This window comes from Mesitornis unicolor, unplaced genomic scaffold, assembly GCF_000695765.1.
Source record: "Mesitornis unicolor isolate BGI_N332 unplaced genomic scaffold, ASM69576v1 scaffold26798, whole genome shotgun sequence".
Lineage (NCBI taxonomy): Eukaryota > Metazoa > Chordata > Aves > Mesitornithiformes > Mesitornithidae > Mesitornis > Mesitornis unicolor.
Window position 1 is genome coordinate 18,125 of NW_010201555.1, and position 18,325 is coordinate 36,449.

General features: G+C 38.4%; 1 protein-coding gene across 1 annotated transcript in view; it reads left to right on the plus strand.

Moving 5' to 3' along the window:
* MAP7D2 (MAP7 domain containing 2) overlaps positions 1–17,727 on the plus strand; it is a gene marked incomplete at its 5' end in the record, with an annotated part of 34,488 nt that extends 16,761 nt beyond the window's left edge. The window contains 11 exons of the mRNA XM_010190142.1: positions 2,891–3,015; positions 4,114–4,238; positions 10,186–10,400; positions 10,789–10,915; positions 12,212–12,416; positions 12,631–12,735; positions 13,934–13,987; positions 14,654–14,732; positions 15,447–15,633; positions 16,308–16,587; positions 17,193–17,727. Of these exons, the coding sequence (XP_010188444.1) occupies positions 2,891–3,015; positions 4,114–4,238; positions 10,186–10,400; positions 10,789–10,915; positions 12,212–12,416; positions 12,631–12,735; positions 13,934–13,987; positions 14,654–14,732; positions 15,447–15,633; positions 16,308–16,557 (1,472 nt within the window). The remainder of the gene's footprint in view (positions 1–2,890; positions 3,016–4,113; positions 4,239–10,185; positions 10,401–10,788; positions 10,916–12,211; positions 12,417–12,630; positions 12,736–13,933; positions 13,988–14,653; positions 14,733–15,446; positions 15,634–16,307; positions 16,588–17,192) is intronic.
* Positions 17,728–18,325: the final 598 nt, after the last annotated feature.

Genomic DNA, 18,325 nt, shown 5'->3' on the forward strand with positions numbered 1-18,325 from the left:
AGTGACAAGTTACATGGTAGTACATAAGCAACAATGAACTAAGTTGTTCATGATAGCAGTGTATTTAAAAGCTTGAACGCACACCTCATCTTGTCTATCTTCTTCTCAATGTCTTTTTAAAAAGAACATAGTTAAACAAACAAACAAAAAATGAATTAACAAAATCACTAAAACCTAAGCCAATGGAAAACTGAATATATTCATTTAAGAAACAGGATTTAGGCCAGTATGTGACACCTCCGAGAGACTTTATTTGATATTTTAATGTCATCCCCTTTCATATGCAAGTAGTATGTAGAACAAAAATCCCAGTGCACCGTTTGAGTCTTAATTATTTTTACTAACATTCCTGTTCTTTGCTGTTAAATTACTTTCTGCCTTTAACTGTGTGACTGTATGTGTATTATTATACATATATTTGTGTATATACACAGTTAAAATGATACTTAGAGGAAAAAGCAGACACACTCGTAGGAAGGTGTTAGTTCCAGAAGTTATTGATCTTTAAGAAACTAAGAATTAGAGATCAGAGTTACTATTCCTATCTGTAAATGGTAGTCTAGTAAAATCCTTCTTTTGCAAACAGCTACAAAACTAAGATTTCCAGTCCTGCTAATACTTACACAAGTGCCTAACTTCCAGAGTAGTTCCTGCTTATAAAGCTATACCTACTCATAGTATTTGCTGAAACAAGGACAAAAGTGACACAGGTTTTTTTGTTAACTTTTATTAAAAACAAAAGTAACCAAACTCCACACCCAAATGCCTGTCTGACAAAGGAAACATTTTTTTCAGGTAAAACAGGTTAGACAGTATGAGACTGGTCATTTTTATGATCGTTATTTTTATACAGCATGGTTAAAATAGGTTGAAGTCCTGCATCTGTGCATTTAATACAAAGCTATATAGAAACTAATAAAAGGAGGAGTAAGCCTCCTTTCCTCTGCGTGTTACTTCTTTGTTGCAGCGCATGGGGACATTGGTATTGGATGACTCTAAAATTACTTTCCTTGTTTCTTCATTAAAAGCAGCATCTGCTGAAAGCAGAAATGCTGTCACACAGTACTTGGCCCTTGAGGAAATTCCTTGTTTGCTTACTGCTCAGGGATCAGCTACTGCTAAGACTGAACGAAAGCCAACTTGAAATTAGATCACTATATTCTGCTTAAAATTTTGAGGCGAATTGCTGGGGCCACCTACAGATGTTTTCTGTGTTGTATTTGATACTGAAGAAATCAATAGGTACTTTCTTTGTCCTTTCCCACTCATTTTGTTTGTAAACTCCCAGCTTTCTCTCTCTCTTCATCACAGGATCTTTAAAGCAGCACGCTGGGCTGTCTGACAAGGGTACAATTTGGTCTGGGGATAGCTTTTCCTCCTCAGCTGAAACAGGAGTGCTGATTTTGGGAACAGCTTTCTGAACCAGTGTCCCCTTGTCATTTCTTCGTAAGGCAATCGGGCTGTAGCACAGGTTGCATAAAACATCAATACTCAGCGTGGCCATTGGCGGTTTTGTCAGTAATTGCCAGCAAAAAGGTTGAGGAGGATCTCCCATTTGTTGTGTACTTCTCTCTGTAGAAGTAGCTTTTGCTGAATGGGGAAGAGGGCTCTTCCTTTTCAAGAGCTCATCCTGTGCCTTATGTCATTATGTTTGGATCAGAATTGCTCTGCTCCTGCATTTTCTGTAAGCTTAGAAATGAGAAACCTCAATTTAAGACCCTTTCTCTAGGGCAATGCATTATTAATGTCACTCTGAGTCAAGATATTCAGGCAAACAGTTGTTATTGGACAGATGTAACTATATTTGTTTTACAGTTGAAGTGAAAATACTTGTCTGAAGCAGCATTTAAGTCTCTAAACTTTCTTTTAATGTTCAGTGAACTTTTGCCAGCTTGCTGGAGAGTCAGTTAAAGAATACAGCAATAAAACTTAAATCATACAAAAAGGCTTCATAAGAGATGTTACAGGACTGCCCCCAATAAAAAAAGAATGTTAATTCCTTTACATTTGAGCATAATTACTGCTTTTCCAAAGTCAGTATCCTTTACTTCAGTTGAATAAGACTGGAAACACACTGTCACATGGTTACAGTTAGTGTCTGTCTTACTAATAAAACATATACTCTGTTGATTGTTCTATGTGTACGTGGAAGTTGAGGCAATATGAGCAAAAACAGGAGTAAAATGTCCCATTTAAAAATCTTGCTCATATTGCAAATAAAGAAAAAGTACTGAGAAAGAGTTGCCCTGTAAGCTGTAATTCATGTGTTGCACTCAAACTGATGTCTACCACAGATAACGATAACTGAAATACCTACAGCAGCATTTATTTTAGGTTTGGGTTTGGTTTTGTTGTTGCTTTTTTTCTTAATTAAGTATTATTTTGAAAAGCCATTAAGGTGTTTAGGAGCCATGTTTAGGCTTTTATGAAGAAAACAAAAATCCTTAACTCTTCAGTGACCTTTCCTGTTTTGCAGTATTTGTTCAAAAGTCACCCAACTAGAACTGTTTATTTACTGCTTGTTATCATTGTGCCAAGGAAGCTGGACTTTTCGGAAGAGAAAATAATTGCAGTCATAGCTGGGTAATTCAAAAGGGATATGAGTAAGAGCATAGTATGTTAGAGATAATTAAAAAAAAATAATTAAAATCCTATAAAACTTTACTTTTAGTAAAAGCATTTTCAGTAAAGTGGGACCATGTTGAATGTGTTAATTAGTGTGATCTTTTGAAACACTTAAAAAAACCAAACAAACTGAAAAACTATCTTTGAACATTATAACATAAAAGTATGCTGTTTTCTCCTCTCCTTTACTTCCTCTGTCTGTGCTCCCTTTTGCTCTTGCTATTGTACTATAACTCTTTAGTATTCCATATCTGTCCTCGTGTAGCACCAGCCAGTCCTCTTAAATCTCCCTACAAGCCTTCCCCCACCCGAAGCACTGACAGAAAGAAGGCCACTTCGCCCTCCACTTCTGATGCCATGAAAGGGGCGGCTGCAGCTGAAGCTACTCAGGTGAGTTTGCCATGGTTTTGATTTCACTTCTGGGCAAACTGAGGCAGCTTTTGGTTGTTATCTTTTCCTTGACATTTATAAAAATAAAGTGCTACCCCTGTTGTAAGAAACAGCAGTAAGAAAGTAAGCTTTGCATTCATCTCTTGCTTTTGTGCTGCTGTTTAGCAGCATTTTTATATATTTCTCCTGGGAATCAATGTTGAGTATTTGGAACAGCAACACCTATATTTTCAGAGAACTGAGATTTCTGGCACTGGAATGTATGCTTCTAGACTTGCCTGTGGCTTCTGGGAATGAGGATGACAAATGTGATCTCTACTGAGTATGACTATAAGTCTGTCCAGTCTTGCTGGTAAATTAGCAACTGTCATATATTTTGGAAACTTCCCAAGTATATTGACAATGCCTCTTCTTTTATATCAGTTTTTTTAACTCATTCTGTGGCCTTTTTTTAATTGTTTGCTTAATGTTGCATTATTGATCCACTGTAGTTTCCAGAAAAGCAAAGGCAAGTCACTCGCCTTCACTGAGTCTATTCAGTGTAAAGCTAAGTTTTAATGTTTTGAAAAATTTATACTAGGGCTGCAAAAGTCCTGTGTCTTGTAATAGTTAGTGGGGGGATTCACGCCATCCAAATTGGATGCAAATGAGAGGACCAAAGCTGGAAGCTAAAGATTTGTGTAGTGTCTTCCTTAGGTGTGATTCAGTGCTGTGACCCAGCAGCATTGCTGTGAGATGCCCAGGTGCATTACTGACTGTGTCCTAAGAGGGGTTGCAGGAGCATGTAGCTGATTTTGAAAGCTCCATCCAGTGCTGCCACTCTTCCCAAGAACTCTTGAAGAGGCTCAGATGTGGTGTTACTAATCTGCAGCTTGTAGACTGTGTCCACACAAGACATGGTGGTGGGTGAGGAGGTTTATGTCTGCGTAAAATAAAAAACTTACGCCTCAGTTGTGAAGCTGGTGTTTAAAAAAACTTTTCTCTTAAATGTGTGCTACACAAATCTGTTTATATACCATCTTGTTAATAAAACTATCAAATATATTTTTGATATGTGTTGTTCCTAATTATGGAAACTAAAGTGAGCTGTGTTTCTAGACTGAGAAGATAAAGAAAGAGAAGCGACCTGCAACACCATCATCATCTGGTATGGGATCTCCTCTAAGAAGGTCTGATTCTCCTGCTGCCTTGTCCAGAAGATCTGCATCACCTGCGACACCTAAGTATGCCTTTCTTATTAGGGTCTGATGTGCTGTGAGCTTCTTGTTACCTGTAAAGAAGATGTAGATTCCTCTGAAGTGTTCTGTAAAACCTAGTTTGTTTTAGTTGTACATACACACAGATACAGATGGAGAGAGAGATGTAGATGAACAGATAGGATATACATAAAATTTTGTTGGTGGCCCCTAGAGACACTTCTTTGCCTATTCTCAGTCTTTTGAAATTATCGTGGTGCATTTCATAATTCATGTGAAATTTTATTTATACTTATTTTTAAACATGCTTTTATTTTATTTGGTTTTGAAGAAGCTCTGCCTAATGTGAAGAAATGCACAGAACATGAATACTAACTAGAAATTCCAGCATTTAAAATACTCATTTCCTATTGCTGGCATGACCATCTGGTTCCATAAATATACTTAACTATGCATCATCTAAACTATTGGTTTTAATCTTTGCTTATTTGGAGACCTCTCTGTTTGTTTTGGGGGCTTTTTGTGTGGTTGCTTTTTTTCCTCCATGCAGAGTTGTGGACCTATAGCATATCTGGGCTTACTAGCAATTGAGTTGCCTTTCTTAGCTGTACTTTGGAAACATAAATGTTAGGCAAAGACAGATACGTTTTCCCAGAGGTGCAAATTCTGAGAACCTTTTCATAGTAAGATGTTTTCATGCCTATAAGGAATCTAAACTACTGTTTTTAGGGGAAGAAGCAGAGGAGGAATTAAAAAGCCTACCAGTGGGTTTCTCTCTGATTGTAAGCCACAGTAGTTACCCTTTTTTTCTCTTTTCCTCCCTCTCTTCCTCAAGAGAATCTGATTCTGACCGCTGCAAGAAATGTATTACTGAGCATTTAATCTTAACATGGCCCAATTAGAACACCCTCCTTGACCTTAGGAGAGATACAGTAAATAGAGTTTAAATCCATCTTTATTACTGATTGCAGAAAGAGAGTTCTGCTTCAGCACTCTTGAAAGGTCCCTTAGAAATTTAAAATAAAAATTAAGAAAGGCATCCTGTTTACCATATTCTATTAAGAGATACATTTCCTCATGGCCTGGTCATTGGATTTAGATGTAGGCAGTCAGGCTTTTGCAGCCTTCCTTTAGGTTGTATAATCTTACCTTTTCATTTAAATTTATCTGTGGAACTTAATTATAATTTTAATTTTAATGTGACTAAATATGTAGACAAATATTGGTTCTCCTTGCAAACCTGACAGTCTTTTACAAGTTTAATCTTTCTTCTTCCAGCACACCATATGGCTAAATAAATAACCTGGAAGGAATAAGAATATGTATTGTACAGCATTAGTACTTAGTGATTCTGCATAGCACCTTAACTTTGAAAGCTGTTGAGGACAGAATCAAGTATGGCCAGTGATTTAGATGATAATCAGCTGCATGCATTTTTCTTCCTAAAAGTATGTGACTTGACATTCAAGTTTTCTTGGTGGTGTTCTAGTTATTGATTCTTCAGTCATCATCTCAGTTTGTGAGTGGTAGTTGCTTGTCTTCTTTATATGTTGTTTCGTTATTTATTTAATTAAAAAGCTCTTTTTATCATGGTGAAGTAACTGAAACAGGCTCAAACAAGACAATAAAACTTCAGCCTGAAGAGAGACAGTGATTGATGGCAGAATAGAGTCACAGTAATTACCTAAATAAAATACAGGTGTTTGGAGTTGTAAATCTTACTGAGAAGGCAAAAAAGATCAGCCCAAAAACATAACATCGAAGACAGAATGAGTGAACAAATATGGACTTAAAATGGGAACAAATAAAAGTATGTTGAGCAATAATTAAAAGCAAGCAATGAATTAAAATCTTGAAGATATTTGAAAAAGTAAATGTATCAAGAAATGTCACGTAAGAAAGAGAACCAAAACTATCGCTTTGAATCCAGTGCGGATTGCTTTGAATTCAGTGTGGATCAGCTGAGAAAGACGAAAGTTAGTGGATTAGACAGCTGGGAATAATTGAGAAATTACCTTTATTTTTACAATTGCTATTGAATACAGATTGTGTAAAGTGCTCCTGTTCTTCACATCTTTCACAAGATCAATAATGCCAGTTTTCTTGGTAAATGTGTTTTGATGCTTCATCTTCAAAGATCTATACGTTAATCGGTTTATTCTTGCAGTATCCCTCAGAGAATAGGTAAGTGTCCTATCTTATAGATCGGCAGAGCAATAAAGCCTGTGTCCTTCACGTGTCTTTGGGTAAATAGTCCCTCTGAAATCAATGGGACCTGACTGACTCAAGGAAGTAGGAATTAGTTTTAAGTGTCTTCCCGTAAGCCATGGTATGAGGCAGTGAATAAAAATGAAAAGCTCTGACAAGCCCCTGTGTTACATCGTTTTGCCAAAGTGTTACATCATCTGAGAAGGAGAAAGGGGCAAGGAGGGAGGGAAAAGGGACTGCAGGGCTGCCGGTGGGTGGTTCGTGGTTCATTTCCAGTTTTCAGTCTGTATCGTTGTCCTTTGCTCACAGTTTCACTAATTGAACCCATACCTTTGTGGTTCTTTTGGGCAACATCTCACTGCAGCCATTAGGACTCACTTTGATGTAAAAAAATGCATGTGTTCAATCAAATTACAGAATACCAGTGAAATACAAACCTATAGTAGTACAAAAAAAAGCCCAAACTTTTAAAACTGTTAAATGCAACCTATTAGAAAGGTGTCTGTGTGGTGCATTTCTCACATAAGTAGGTTTATTCCTCACATAAGTAGGTCCTGCAGTGACCTAGTTTTAGATGTTTTTTGATCTGTGCTACATTTACTACTTTTGATCTTTATTTTGCCTTGGAAAGATGAAACAATGGGTAGAATGTTGGATCAAGACTATTTTGAGGGTTTGGGGTTGTTTTTTTTTTTCCATCAGCTAGCTAGAGAATGAGCCAACTCAAGATTTTTTAAAACGTCTGTAATAATGCAGCTATCAAAATAACTATGCTATAGACCTATGCAGAGATTGTGCTCTTTTGAGAAATATAAAAGAGAAATGAATCGGTGTCTGGCTAGAAAAGATCAAAACTAAGAGTGAAAGAAAACTGCTTTTGAGAAAATATCACAGGTAGCAGAGCAATACTGTCAGAACGCAGGAAGAGCTTGTGATCAGAGCAATCTCAGAGAGCTGGCTTGAGAACATGTGTGTCCTTGGTGTGGTTTCTGCAGAGCTTTTGTCAAATTAACAGGGTAAAAAAATAATGCAGCTCTGCTATTGCTTCACATTTTGGACTTACAGTTGGCCTTCTGAACTGCTGTGACCAATGACCTGTCACGTACCTGGCTTTTCAAGAAAGCACGCTGCTCTCTCCCTTGCTGTTTATGGACAGCATTGGCTGTGACCTCTGATTTATGTGCTACCCGTACTTTATTTTCTATGCCTCTGGCCAAAGAGCTGAAAAAAAAATTCCGTAGGTCTCAAAGTTCAAAGATGCAACGCTTGAATAATAAATTCAGCACATGTTTCTAGTCCAACAGGTAAGCTGTAGAGCCAGTCTTCTCTAACTCCTTTGCAGTGCAAGATAGTAGCTCTCATGACTAGACTTCTTCCTACTAACCTCTTTAATTTGATTGTCATGTCTTTATTAGAGAACAATTACTTCTGTGGCATTACTGAAAATGACTCAGCCTTAGTTATGTGACTGTTTTGCTCCTCCTGTCACAAAAAGTTAAATAAAAGCCATTGCAAGAAATGTGTGGTAAAGTTGGAATTGTAAACCAAAGACAGCAAGAAGGGACTATGCTTTGAAGAAGTGTCTGATTAGCAAGAAGCATCCTCTGTGCTGCAGAGAAGCATAAGAAAAAGGTTGCTTGCTTTTTATTTGTGTGTTAGATTTTACAAAATGCAGTTGGAAATGGCTGTAATGGTGAGGCATGTACAAGGCATATATATATGTAGGTGGGGCCTTGAAATCTCTCCCTCTGTCTTTAGGAGGACCCAGGAATCCACCTATATCCTAAAAAGAAAACTAAAGACAATGGTAAAACCAGATTGGGTCAACCCCAGCCAATCTCATTGTCTTCTCCCATTGCTATTTTTTACAAGAGCTGGAAAGTCTTGCCTGTCCACATCTTCAAAAGCCTGTTTCTGTCAGGGAGCAGCAAGAGCAGGCTGCCCGGCAAAGCAGGAGGAGCCAGGAGCCGTGGGTGGCAGCAGGGCAGACAAGGACGGGGACCTCACCCACAGGACCCCATCCCACAACAGATGAAAGAAGTGACTAGGGCAGGTCTAGGGACGGTGGGGACAGCCAAGTCCCGTGATAGCCAGCAAAGGCCTTACAGAGTCAGGTCCAAGGACAAGCCAGGGCATCAGGCCAAGATCAGCAGGTTAGGAACAGGCTTACCTACAGCTTAGCTGAGGCAAGGGCTGAGGGCAAGGACCTGAGCTGAGAGGGAGCTCCTGGGCCTGTGGGCAGAGGGTACTTGAGCTGAACTTCAAATTTAGTTGGATGTTACTCTTGCACCAGCCCAAGGGCTTTTAAGTGTGTGATGGCTCTTCAGTGGGAGTAAGCAAGTACAGGTGGTGCAATACTTGCTAGTCTTTTCCTCCCCACAAATTGGGCTGCTCTGAATGAGCTCACTGTATTCTGGTGTCTCAGCCTCTTTCAAGTGCACCATAATATGATGGGAAAGAACCCTTTCTTCTGAATTTATGAGTTTGGGGGGAGGAGTTGAAAGATGTTTAATGTCTGCTCTGTAATGCAAATGTTGTTCCGGTTATAATAGTCTTTGGCCACACAATACTATCGTTAGATCTATACAAAACTTACCACTCCAGTTCATTAATTTTCAGTCATTGTCCATGTTTTTTGTGCTTGTAGTCTGCCACATTGAGTATATAGTCCAAAAAACATGTTCTAGTATATGAAGCTATATTGCGTAGATGAGAAAAGTGATAAGGGATAATAAGTTTATATCATAATTGCATATCCACAAGGAAGGTTAAAACTACACAAGTAATGCTCACTTTAATGTAGGATTATTTATTCTAATGGAACTCACATAAATCATTATTTTAAGATTGTAATCTCTTCACTTCCATATACTTAGTCACACAGCCCAGCCTTTTATTAATGTTACAGGTGTTTAGTGCTAGTTATTGGTGTCACATAAATAATGAATGGTGTTTGTGTGTAGTTTTATGTTTCCTGCTAATCTGTTCTTTTTAATGTGCACCTATTTTTAGTGAATATCAAGTATCTTTACCCTTCCGCTTTCCCAGAACTGACTTCAAGGTTATCATTTCACCTAAAGTATGCAACAGCCAAAGAAGCATTTGGCTGCATTGCTGCTGCTGTGCATTGCCATCACCACAAGTGCAGCTGCGTAAAAGGTTGCAAGGGCTGAGTTTTGAGTCTTGTGCCTGTTGTGTTGGTGCTGATTAAAGTGCTAAGGGAAACAGCAGAGCATAATGGTTTGGTCAGTCCTGTCTCTTTTTGTGGTACACAGCTTTACCTTCATATATAGTAGTATTTTGTGCTATTTTGGAAAATTAGATACTGTTAGAAAAAAAGACCATGTTTGACAAGGTGGTATTTAGATGAAAGTAGCACACTGCAACTCATAATTTTTGCAGACAGAAAGAAGCCATAGCTTTGCTTCAAATGTTGAGAAGGATTACTGAACACAGTAATCTTGACAAAATTATTATGAAATTGCCATTACTGAAATAATTGGTTTAGGTAGTCTGTGATTCCATATCTCTTCCCTACAACTCAGACATTATTATTGGTCTTTTTAAATGAGAATTTTCTGTAATCATTTCTGCTTGTATGCCAGTTCCCTGCATTTCAGGTTCTGATTGCTTGCATCCAGGTGGTTTCTAAAACAGCTGATAGTCTCTATGTAGCCCAAGACAAGAAAGAGGAAAGATACATGTGGAGTTTGATTCCAAGCTGTGTAACATAGGACCTGTTTTGATTTTTGTTTTCCCTCATCAGGACAGTTGCAAAGACTTATCCTCAATCTCCTAAAAATGCCAAACAATATCCAGCTTCTCCTGTGAAGCATCGTGCCACTTCTAATCTCAACCAGGAAACTCCTAAAAAGAAAGCAGACAAGGAGAAAGAAAATGTCAGTCATCAGAAATCGCCGGGAGCACGCACTGATGAGGCAGGCCAGGTGCCTTCTGCAGGAAAGACTGAAAACAGTGAAGGTGAGTCCTACTGCAAGAGCATGTTGCAAGGTATCGTGGGTCTCCGAGGCTTTTAGACAGTGATGACCTGTTCTTTTTGTGAAGCTGCTCGGTCATAGGCTTACAAGAATGTGTAAAGGTAAATACTGGAACCAGTAAATGTATAGTTTTCACCAGGGTTACTCATGCATGGAAAGTGCTGGTTAATGAGCATGTGAAAATGCTGAAATCCAGGGATCCCCATACCTATCCCATATTCTGTCTGCTGAAAACATTGAGGTATGCTTTTGAACAGCAAAGGTGTCGTACCAGTGTGAACCAGGCCTATTTCAGCCTCTGTGCGTGTGGAAGTGCTGTGCACCCTCTCTGTTCCCTGCCTGACTTTCTGCCCTTGGCCATCTTCTCCTAGGGAAGATCACGGCAGGGACAACTGATGCAGAAGAAGCTTCAAAAATTCTAGCTGAAAAAAGACGACAGGCCCGCCTGCAAAAAGAGCAAGAAGAAAGGGAGAGGCAGGAAAGAGAAGAACGGGAGAGGTATCTATTGATTTATGAAAGTTACTACCTAATAATTTAACCTGTATCCTTGAAGATGCTTGAAGCTGTGGTAGTTTTACAATCAGGGTGGGAGCTTACATGTAAGCATTAATTTGTTTCAACTTAGACTCAGAATTCATTGGTGTCTTTTGCAGTCTTTATTATTATAGTGAAGTTAGAAAATAATAATTTGGCCTCTTTAAGGGGCCTGAACAAACTGTTACTCATCCAAATACTTCTGGTGTGTCCAAACTGCAGTGTATTGCACACTGCAGTCTGGACATACATGAAGTATTTTATGTTGTAAAAAAGTATTTGAGGCAGTTTTAAATGAGCTAGTCCATGTAGAAGAAACAGTCTTGCAGTAATAGTATATGCCTTAAATATGCCTGTATCATTCAACAAATTCACCTGAAGTTCATCTCTGACACAGCTTGGTTGTAGGCAGTTGAGGGTTTTAAGAGGGTGGCCACAATGAAGGCTGCTGTGTCTAAGCAGTGAAATTCTGGCTCTGTTCTGGGAACAAGCTTTTAGGTTGTTCTCCACTTTGGATTCCAGTTGCAGGTGTCAACAAATCATGCCCTTCCTTCAAGCCTCTAATATTAAACCACTAACTCTGCATATCTAAATTCGACTTTGTCTGTTCCTGTTGAAAACATGGGGGCTGGGGCAGAATCGCCAGCACCTGCCAGTTTGGCTCAATGGAAATATTTCCTGAATCCCTAATATGCAAGATAAGAATGATCAGTTGTCAAAGCAGCTCTTGAATGTGGTGACAGAGGAGCCTGATGTCCCTGAGTGGGCCATGGAACAACACAGGTGGAATTTAGACCCACTCTTTCTAGTGTACAACTGTTTTGTGGACTTTGCTTGCTGCTACTCATCAAATCTGCTTATTTTCAGCTGAAATGAAGGAAAAATGTACTTGCTTGTTAATAGATACCAGCTTTCTGAATGTGAAGTACAGGGGAAGAGGGATATTTTTATTATTGAAACTCGCTTTTATTATTGAAGCTCTCATTGAAGTCAGAATGGAATTGGTTTCTTTTGAACACACCTGTTTTTTCAAGGGAAATTATAATTTCTATGAAATATTTTAGACAGTGCAAATAAGATTGGAATAAAAGTTTGATAGCAACCTGAATTCTGATCATGCGCTCAACTTCTTTGTTGTATCTTGGCATTTTTCATGAAAATGTGTGCTGCTGCATATATTATCAGTTACTGTCATAGATATAATAGAATTCATGCTAAACGAGATGAAGCCTTTTAAACAGACTGTTCTATTTTTTGCAGGCTTGAAAGAGAAGAACAGAAAAGAAAGGCAGAAGAAGAAAGACTTCGTCTAGAGGAAGAGGCTCGTAAGAAGGAGGAGGAAAGAAAACGTGAAGAAGCAGCAGCCAGGAAAAAGGCAGAAGAGGAAGCCAGGAGAAGAGCTGAGGAAGAACAAATGCTAAAAGAAAAGCAAGAAAAAGAGCTCCAAGCCAAACTTGAGAAACAGGTACTTTCTCAAACGTAAATGTGTAACTTCATATACATATATATACACACATATAAATATATTTTTATACATATATGTATATGTATTTATGTATTTTTATATATATTTATGTATTTTTATATATATATACACACACACAGAAATAAATACTTTATAGTATCTGGTAATCTGCCTGAAATAATGGCCCTATTATATTTTACACATTTTTGATTAGAGGGAAGAAGCAGAAATCAAAGCCCGTGAGGCGGCTGAACAACTTCGTCTTGAAAGGGAACAAATCATGCAGCAAATTGAGCAAGAAAGACTGGAGAGGAAGAAGGTAGGTGTTTGTCTCATTTGAGATAATTACTTCATTTCTTGTTTAAATACATAACCCAGGAAGTACCCAATAGTATCCAGAAATAATACTGAGGAGGGATTACAGATTGCTATTTACACATAATTTAGTATTTGCTACTTGCATGTTAGAGGAAGGTGGACATCAAAATTTGTACAAAGAGGAATTGCCTGGGGCAAATGACTTTCTACCAGGCACTGAACAAACAGAATTAGCCTCTACTCATGAAACTAAACGCCTGAGACAAACAGGGAATGGCGTGCCAAGGCAAACATCAATTGCTGCCCAGTCCAGGACATCACCGGCTATTGAGGAACATGAGTGACTTTGTTTTAAAACTTACTCAACAAAAGCTCTGTGTCACTGAGAAAGTCACTGTGGTTAACAAACAAGTTCTCTCCCACCTGGCTTTTCTGTGCTTGCGTTATGCAGAGACAGCAGGGCTGTGTGGCACAACGAAGTGGCTGGAGCTGCGTAACTCAGCTTTATCTACAGCTCTGTGGCAGGAAAGATAACAACTGCAGAGCTGCAGAACCTCTGTCTGGTTATCAAAGGTCGTCTTTCCATGTGTGTTACTCCAGTATGTTATTTTTAACTGTTTACCACTGAGCTGGAGGCATGTTGCAGTTGCAGATTAGAATAGGAAACCAAAGGGTCTTTAAAGCTGATATAGTTTCCTCTCACGGTAGTGCAAAGAGACAAGGGGTTTGGGTAGGGGGTTTTTTTAATTAACAAAAAAGAAAAAAAAAAAAGAATTTTATGGTAATACCTTACACATTTCCTGCAAGAATAACCTCAGATATTTCATTTTACTTTTCTATTTCAAAAAGCCTAACTATTTTGAAAGGAACTATTTGGAAATAGTTGGAAAAGCAACTAGGTGAAAATAATGGCAGTTCCAGAGCTGAGCACAGCTCATAACTGCTAACACCTGGTATTAAAATGTTTGAGTCTAAAGTGCATCTATGGAGAAGGTCATGCTCTGTGAGATCTGATATGTGTAAGCCAGCTCCCATGTGTTTTCTGTATTTCGTTTTCTTTATTTTTCTTATCTACTCTCCCTTTTCAAGACAGGCAGGGATGAGGTCATGACAGAAGAAAAAATGTTTTCTCTTTGACTTTTTTTCTCCTTTATCCTTCATTGTGTTAAATATTCCATCTGATTTATTTTGATTTCTAGAGAATAGATGAAATAATGAAGAGAACAAGGAGGAGTGAAACACCAGAAATAAAGGTATGAAACAGTGTGTGTGGTTGCAGGATTTTTTTCTTTCGTGTTATTGCCCATATGTGGGCAAAATTAAACTTTAGAGTAGTTCCATGTTAGTAGGTGTACTTAGACACACTCTGCACCCAAATTTTAGTGGCATTTCGAATCGAGAATGACAGTTGCTGTGTCACAGTTATTGTTGTGCCACTGCTACAGAGACACAGTTTTATGCAGCTGTTACAGCCTTCTTTATGATTTAGGAATGGGGCAAGAGCCCATTCCTGGCTGCTGGAGCTGTGCTGTTTGCTGCTGTGACAGATCTTCTCCTGCTTTGTACCAGCCAGTGAATTGGTTACTGAGCTCTCGGTGTGAAGCCTGCCAGGAATGTAGGATTGAGAAAAAGGCAGTTGTGTCCAGCTAGGAAGAGACAGGGTCAAGTTTTCACTTCTGTTCTAAGCTTTCTACTAAGAAAATTGTTTCTTCAGTTACTTCCAGACAATGTTTTCTTTTTGAACTTAAAATAAAATCTTATGCCTAATTAAAAAGGAGGAAAAAAAGATTCCTCTCTTGCTGTTGATGACCTCTGGCCACCCTGTGGCCCTGGACAGTCTCAGAAGTTTCAAGTCCAGTCAGTTCTGTGAAGGTTGCAGTCCTTTGCCTGATACAGTTGACTCATTACTTTGATTACAGAAGGAAGAGCCAAAACTGGAGGTACCATCAACTTTGAATGTGGAAAAGCAACCAAGGGCCCTTGTTCTCAGCCAGCCAGGTAAAAGTTGTCATATTTTTCTGACCTGTTTTCACAGTTCTTCTCGGAGTTTTGTAATTTCAGTCAGAGCACTGTGTATTATTAGAGGTTCTTTGCTTTCATCTGAAAGAGAACAGCTACATTTGCATCAGTGACAAATGTTAGAAACTGGAGACTCAGCTTTGTTTTGCTGTGTAAGCAGAAGAAAGTTTTTCCTCCATCTTAGTGCCTGACATAGCATTTCTGTAAATGAGGAGTTCCAATCTGGCAATTTGGTTTGGTTGCTGCAATCTACCATCGAATTTTGTAGGTAGAAGATCCTTGCACACAACCAAGCTTGCAAACTTTTTATAGCATTACTTTAAATCTTACATTTTATTTGACTTGATGAAAAAAATCCATATATTTAAAGAATTATGAAATAAAATATACATGTCTGGCATTTATCCGTATTTTGTTTACTTCCCCAGTAAGTAAAGGCTTCTAGTATATGACATAAAAGATAATATATTCTCTCTTTTCTCAAATATAAAAGATGTAGCATAAAGAGCTGTTTCAGAGTGGAAAAAAGGGATTGACAGTATAGTATGATGAGTCATAGATGAAACTGAGTCCTACTACATTGTCAGGCTTCCTTTCTACTCAGTCTGTACCTTAAAAGCATTTGTGATTTTTTTAAAAAACTCTTTAAATAAAGAAGTTGCTACTATCATAATTTCTAACCTTCTTTCATAGAGATCAATGGATTGGCAACCTGCCTGAAAAATAAAAGCTTAGAAACTGCTGCCTCTGTAATCCCTTCCCAAGACGTAGTTGCTAATGGACTCAAGTCAGTTTCAGGACTTATTCAGCTGGAAGCTGTTGATGGGAAATCTGCCAGCATGGAAGATTCAGCAGATGAGGTTCAGTCCATGGATGTGAGGTACGGACCATACCTACCAACAGAAATTGTGGAATTAATATTAGACACACAGAAAGTTTTCTCTTTCATTTAGGAATACTTTACTTTTCACCTTTTATATTCTTTGTTTCATGTTACACCCAGTTTCTTAACAGTGTCATTTGGCACCTCCTAGGTTTTGTATTGCAGGATTTGATAAACAGTAGTCTTGCCCTCAACTTATCCACCACCCCTTCATGGTTTCAGAAATCTCTGCGAAATCTTTCCCTTGCCTCCTCTTCTGCAAACTGGTAACTTATTTAAGTTGTGACGTGTGAGTGGTTTAGGTAAGCGTTTGCAGCATCAGGTCAATAATTTGCAAGATGCAATAAACATTTAAGTAAGGGAATGCTGCAGAGACTGAAATTATGAGTTGGCAGTAAATGACTAGAAATGCGCTTTTAGGAGATAAGTGTTCACATCACACAGCTACCACAAACCTTAATCTTTAAGGACTATAGATTAGGTGTGACCTTCCATCCTGAACAGGGTAAACCTCTTTTTGTTTGGATTGGGACATATTCTAGGTAAAGGCTGGCTGCAGCTGGCCTTGAGATAAGTAGTAGTTTTTGGACAGTCAGAAGATTAATTTGGTTGTTGTGTAATGAAAAGTTACCTCTTATTCTGCATCTTCCTTTCGTTTATCTTTTGTATAGCCCTGTTTCAAAAGAAGAACTTATCTCTATCCCCGAATATTCACCCATGAATGAACTCATGCCCGGTGTTTCTTTGGACCAAAATGGGACAAGTAATGCCAAGGCTCTTGAAGATCTCTTGGATTTCACAGGCCAAGCTACGTACTCCAAGATGTCCAGTGATACCATTAGCCTAGATGACTGTAACAAAAACTTGATTGAGGGATTTAACAGTCCAGGACAGGAAAATACACTTAATTCTATCTGTTGACCACCTCGCTTTTCAGCAGAACAGATAAAGGTACAGTATTGTGATAAACATCTTAGATATGATAAATTGCAGTCATTACTTAGGAGCTTCCCAGAAAAATATAGCAGTTGTAAACAGCATACGTGGAGAGAAGAAGAAAGCTGGTCTCCTATACACTCAGCATAGTATTTAATATTTACAGCTCTTTGTAAATTGGCATCATATGCAAACCGAGCATATCATAGCAATCAAAAGTATCTGGTAAATGGAAACATTTCCTTTATACATGCAGAATATAGTGAGAAGAGTTGCTTTTTAAATTCATTAATACAATACCTTTCCTATAAGTCTTTGGAGCCTATTTGCATGAAGAAAACAGTTAAAAGTGAGGCCAGCCTAGAAAATGGTAGTGTTGCTCTTTGCTGCTGCTGTGAATACTGCAGCACGGGGTAGAATCACTTCTCTTGGAAAGCCTGCAAACAACCTGAAAAAAGCATAATAGGCTTTAGTGACAGTTTCAAAGTTCAGTGCCAAAGTCACGGTTGGCTTTTGTTTGTTTGTTTGTTTTGCAAGAATGTATGTTAAATTACAAATTCGAGGTCATCTGACTTGCACAGCTGACTTGATATTCTTCTCTCTCTTTTTTTAGTTGACAGAGGTAGCAGTTTGTGGAGGAGATATGTCCCTGTGATGCTACTGGCAGTAAAATATGAGCTTGTCACTTGAAAAAGCTTCTGCAGTCCTTGAACACTGGATTTCAAATAATCAGAGCTGAATATACCTTTGTCTTCCCAGGGAATATGTTGAGTAACTGGCTGCTTTGGGCAGAAACCAGTGATCTAGAACCTCGATGGTTTCAGGGAAGACTGAGAGTGCATTAGGATTTGAGCTTTAGCTGCTAATAAAGCACTTATTTCTTTTTTTAATTTAAAATTCATCTCAACACTTCACTGTGATTTTCACCTGTGCATTTTATGTTGAAATTACTCTTCCTTAAGCTTTATCGTACATCTATTTAGACATCTTTTTCTTGTAAATAATGATGAGGTTTGCCCACGGTGCATTGAAATGAAATAATATTCTGTACTTTAGTTTTGTGCCTATTTTTTTTTTGTCTTTAATAAGGAATTACTAGTAACTTTTATGCAGGTGTATAATTCAAAACTGTAGCTGAAGAGGCTTGAAAAATATACAGCTGCTGGATTCAAAAGAGCCTTCTTACTGACTGTGGAGTGTGGGAGTTATCCCGTTATGGTTCTGTTGACACTTTTAGTCACTAGTGGCACTTACAGGTTAATATTAATTAGTCCGGGAGCTACTATCAATTATGTGTTTAAAAACATACTTGTGTAACATCTGTAAACAAAGTAGGCAACATGCCAAGTATAATCCCTTAATATATATAGTATAGCTGTAGTAGATCCAAGTGAGTGGTCGGTGGGTGAGATACATGTTAAGCTTTGAAGATGCAGACACTTGATGAATACCAGCAGGCTTTCTATCACGTGGAGAAGTACTTTTTGGCTTCCTGTAGGCTCAACAAACCAAGATTTAGTCAGCAGCAAAACAATTATGCGAATGTTGCAGCAGAAACACAAAGGCTAAGGCATGTGCGTAGGGGAGCACCACCAGCCCCCCTCAATGTTCTGTAAGCATCTGTATGGAAAAATTCACGCCAAGATGTATCATGTCTAGACATTATGTGCTATACAGTGTTAACTTTATTTCTGTTGGTGAACTATGAGAACTTTATGCCTGATCATGTGCTGCTCTGAGGACGCTTTTGTCC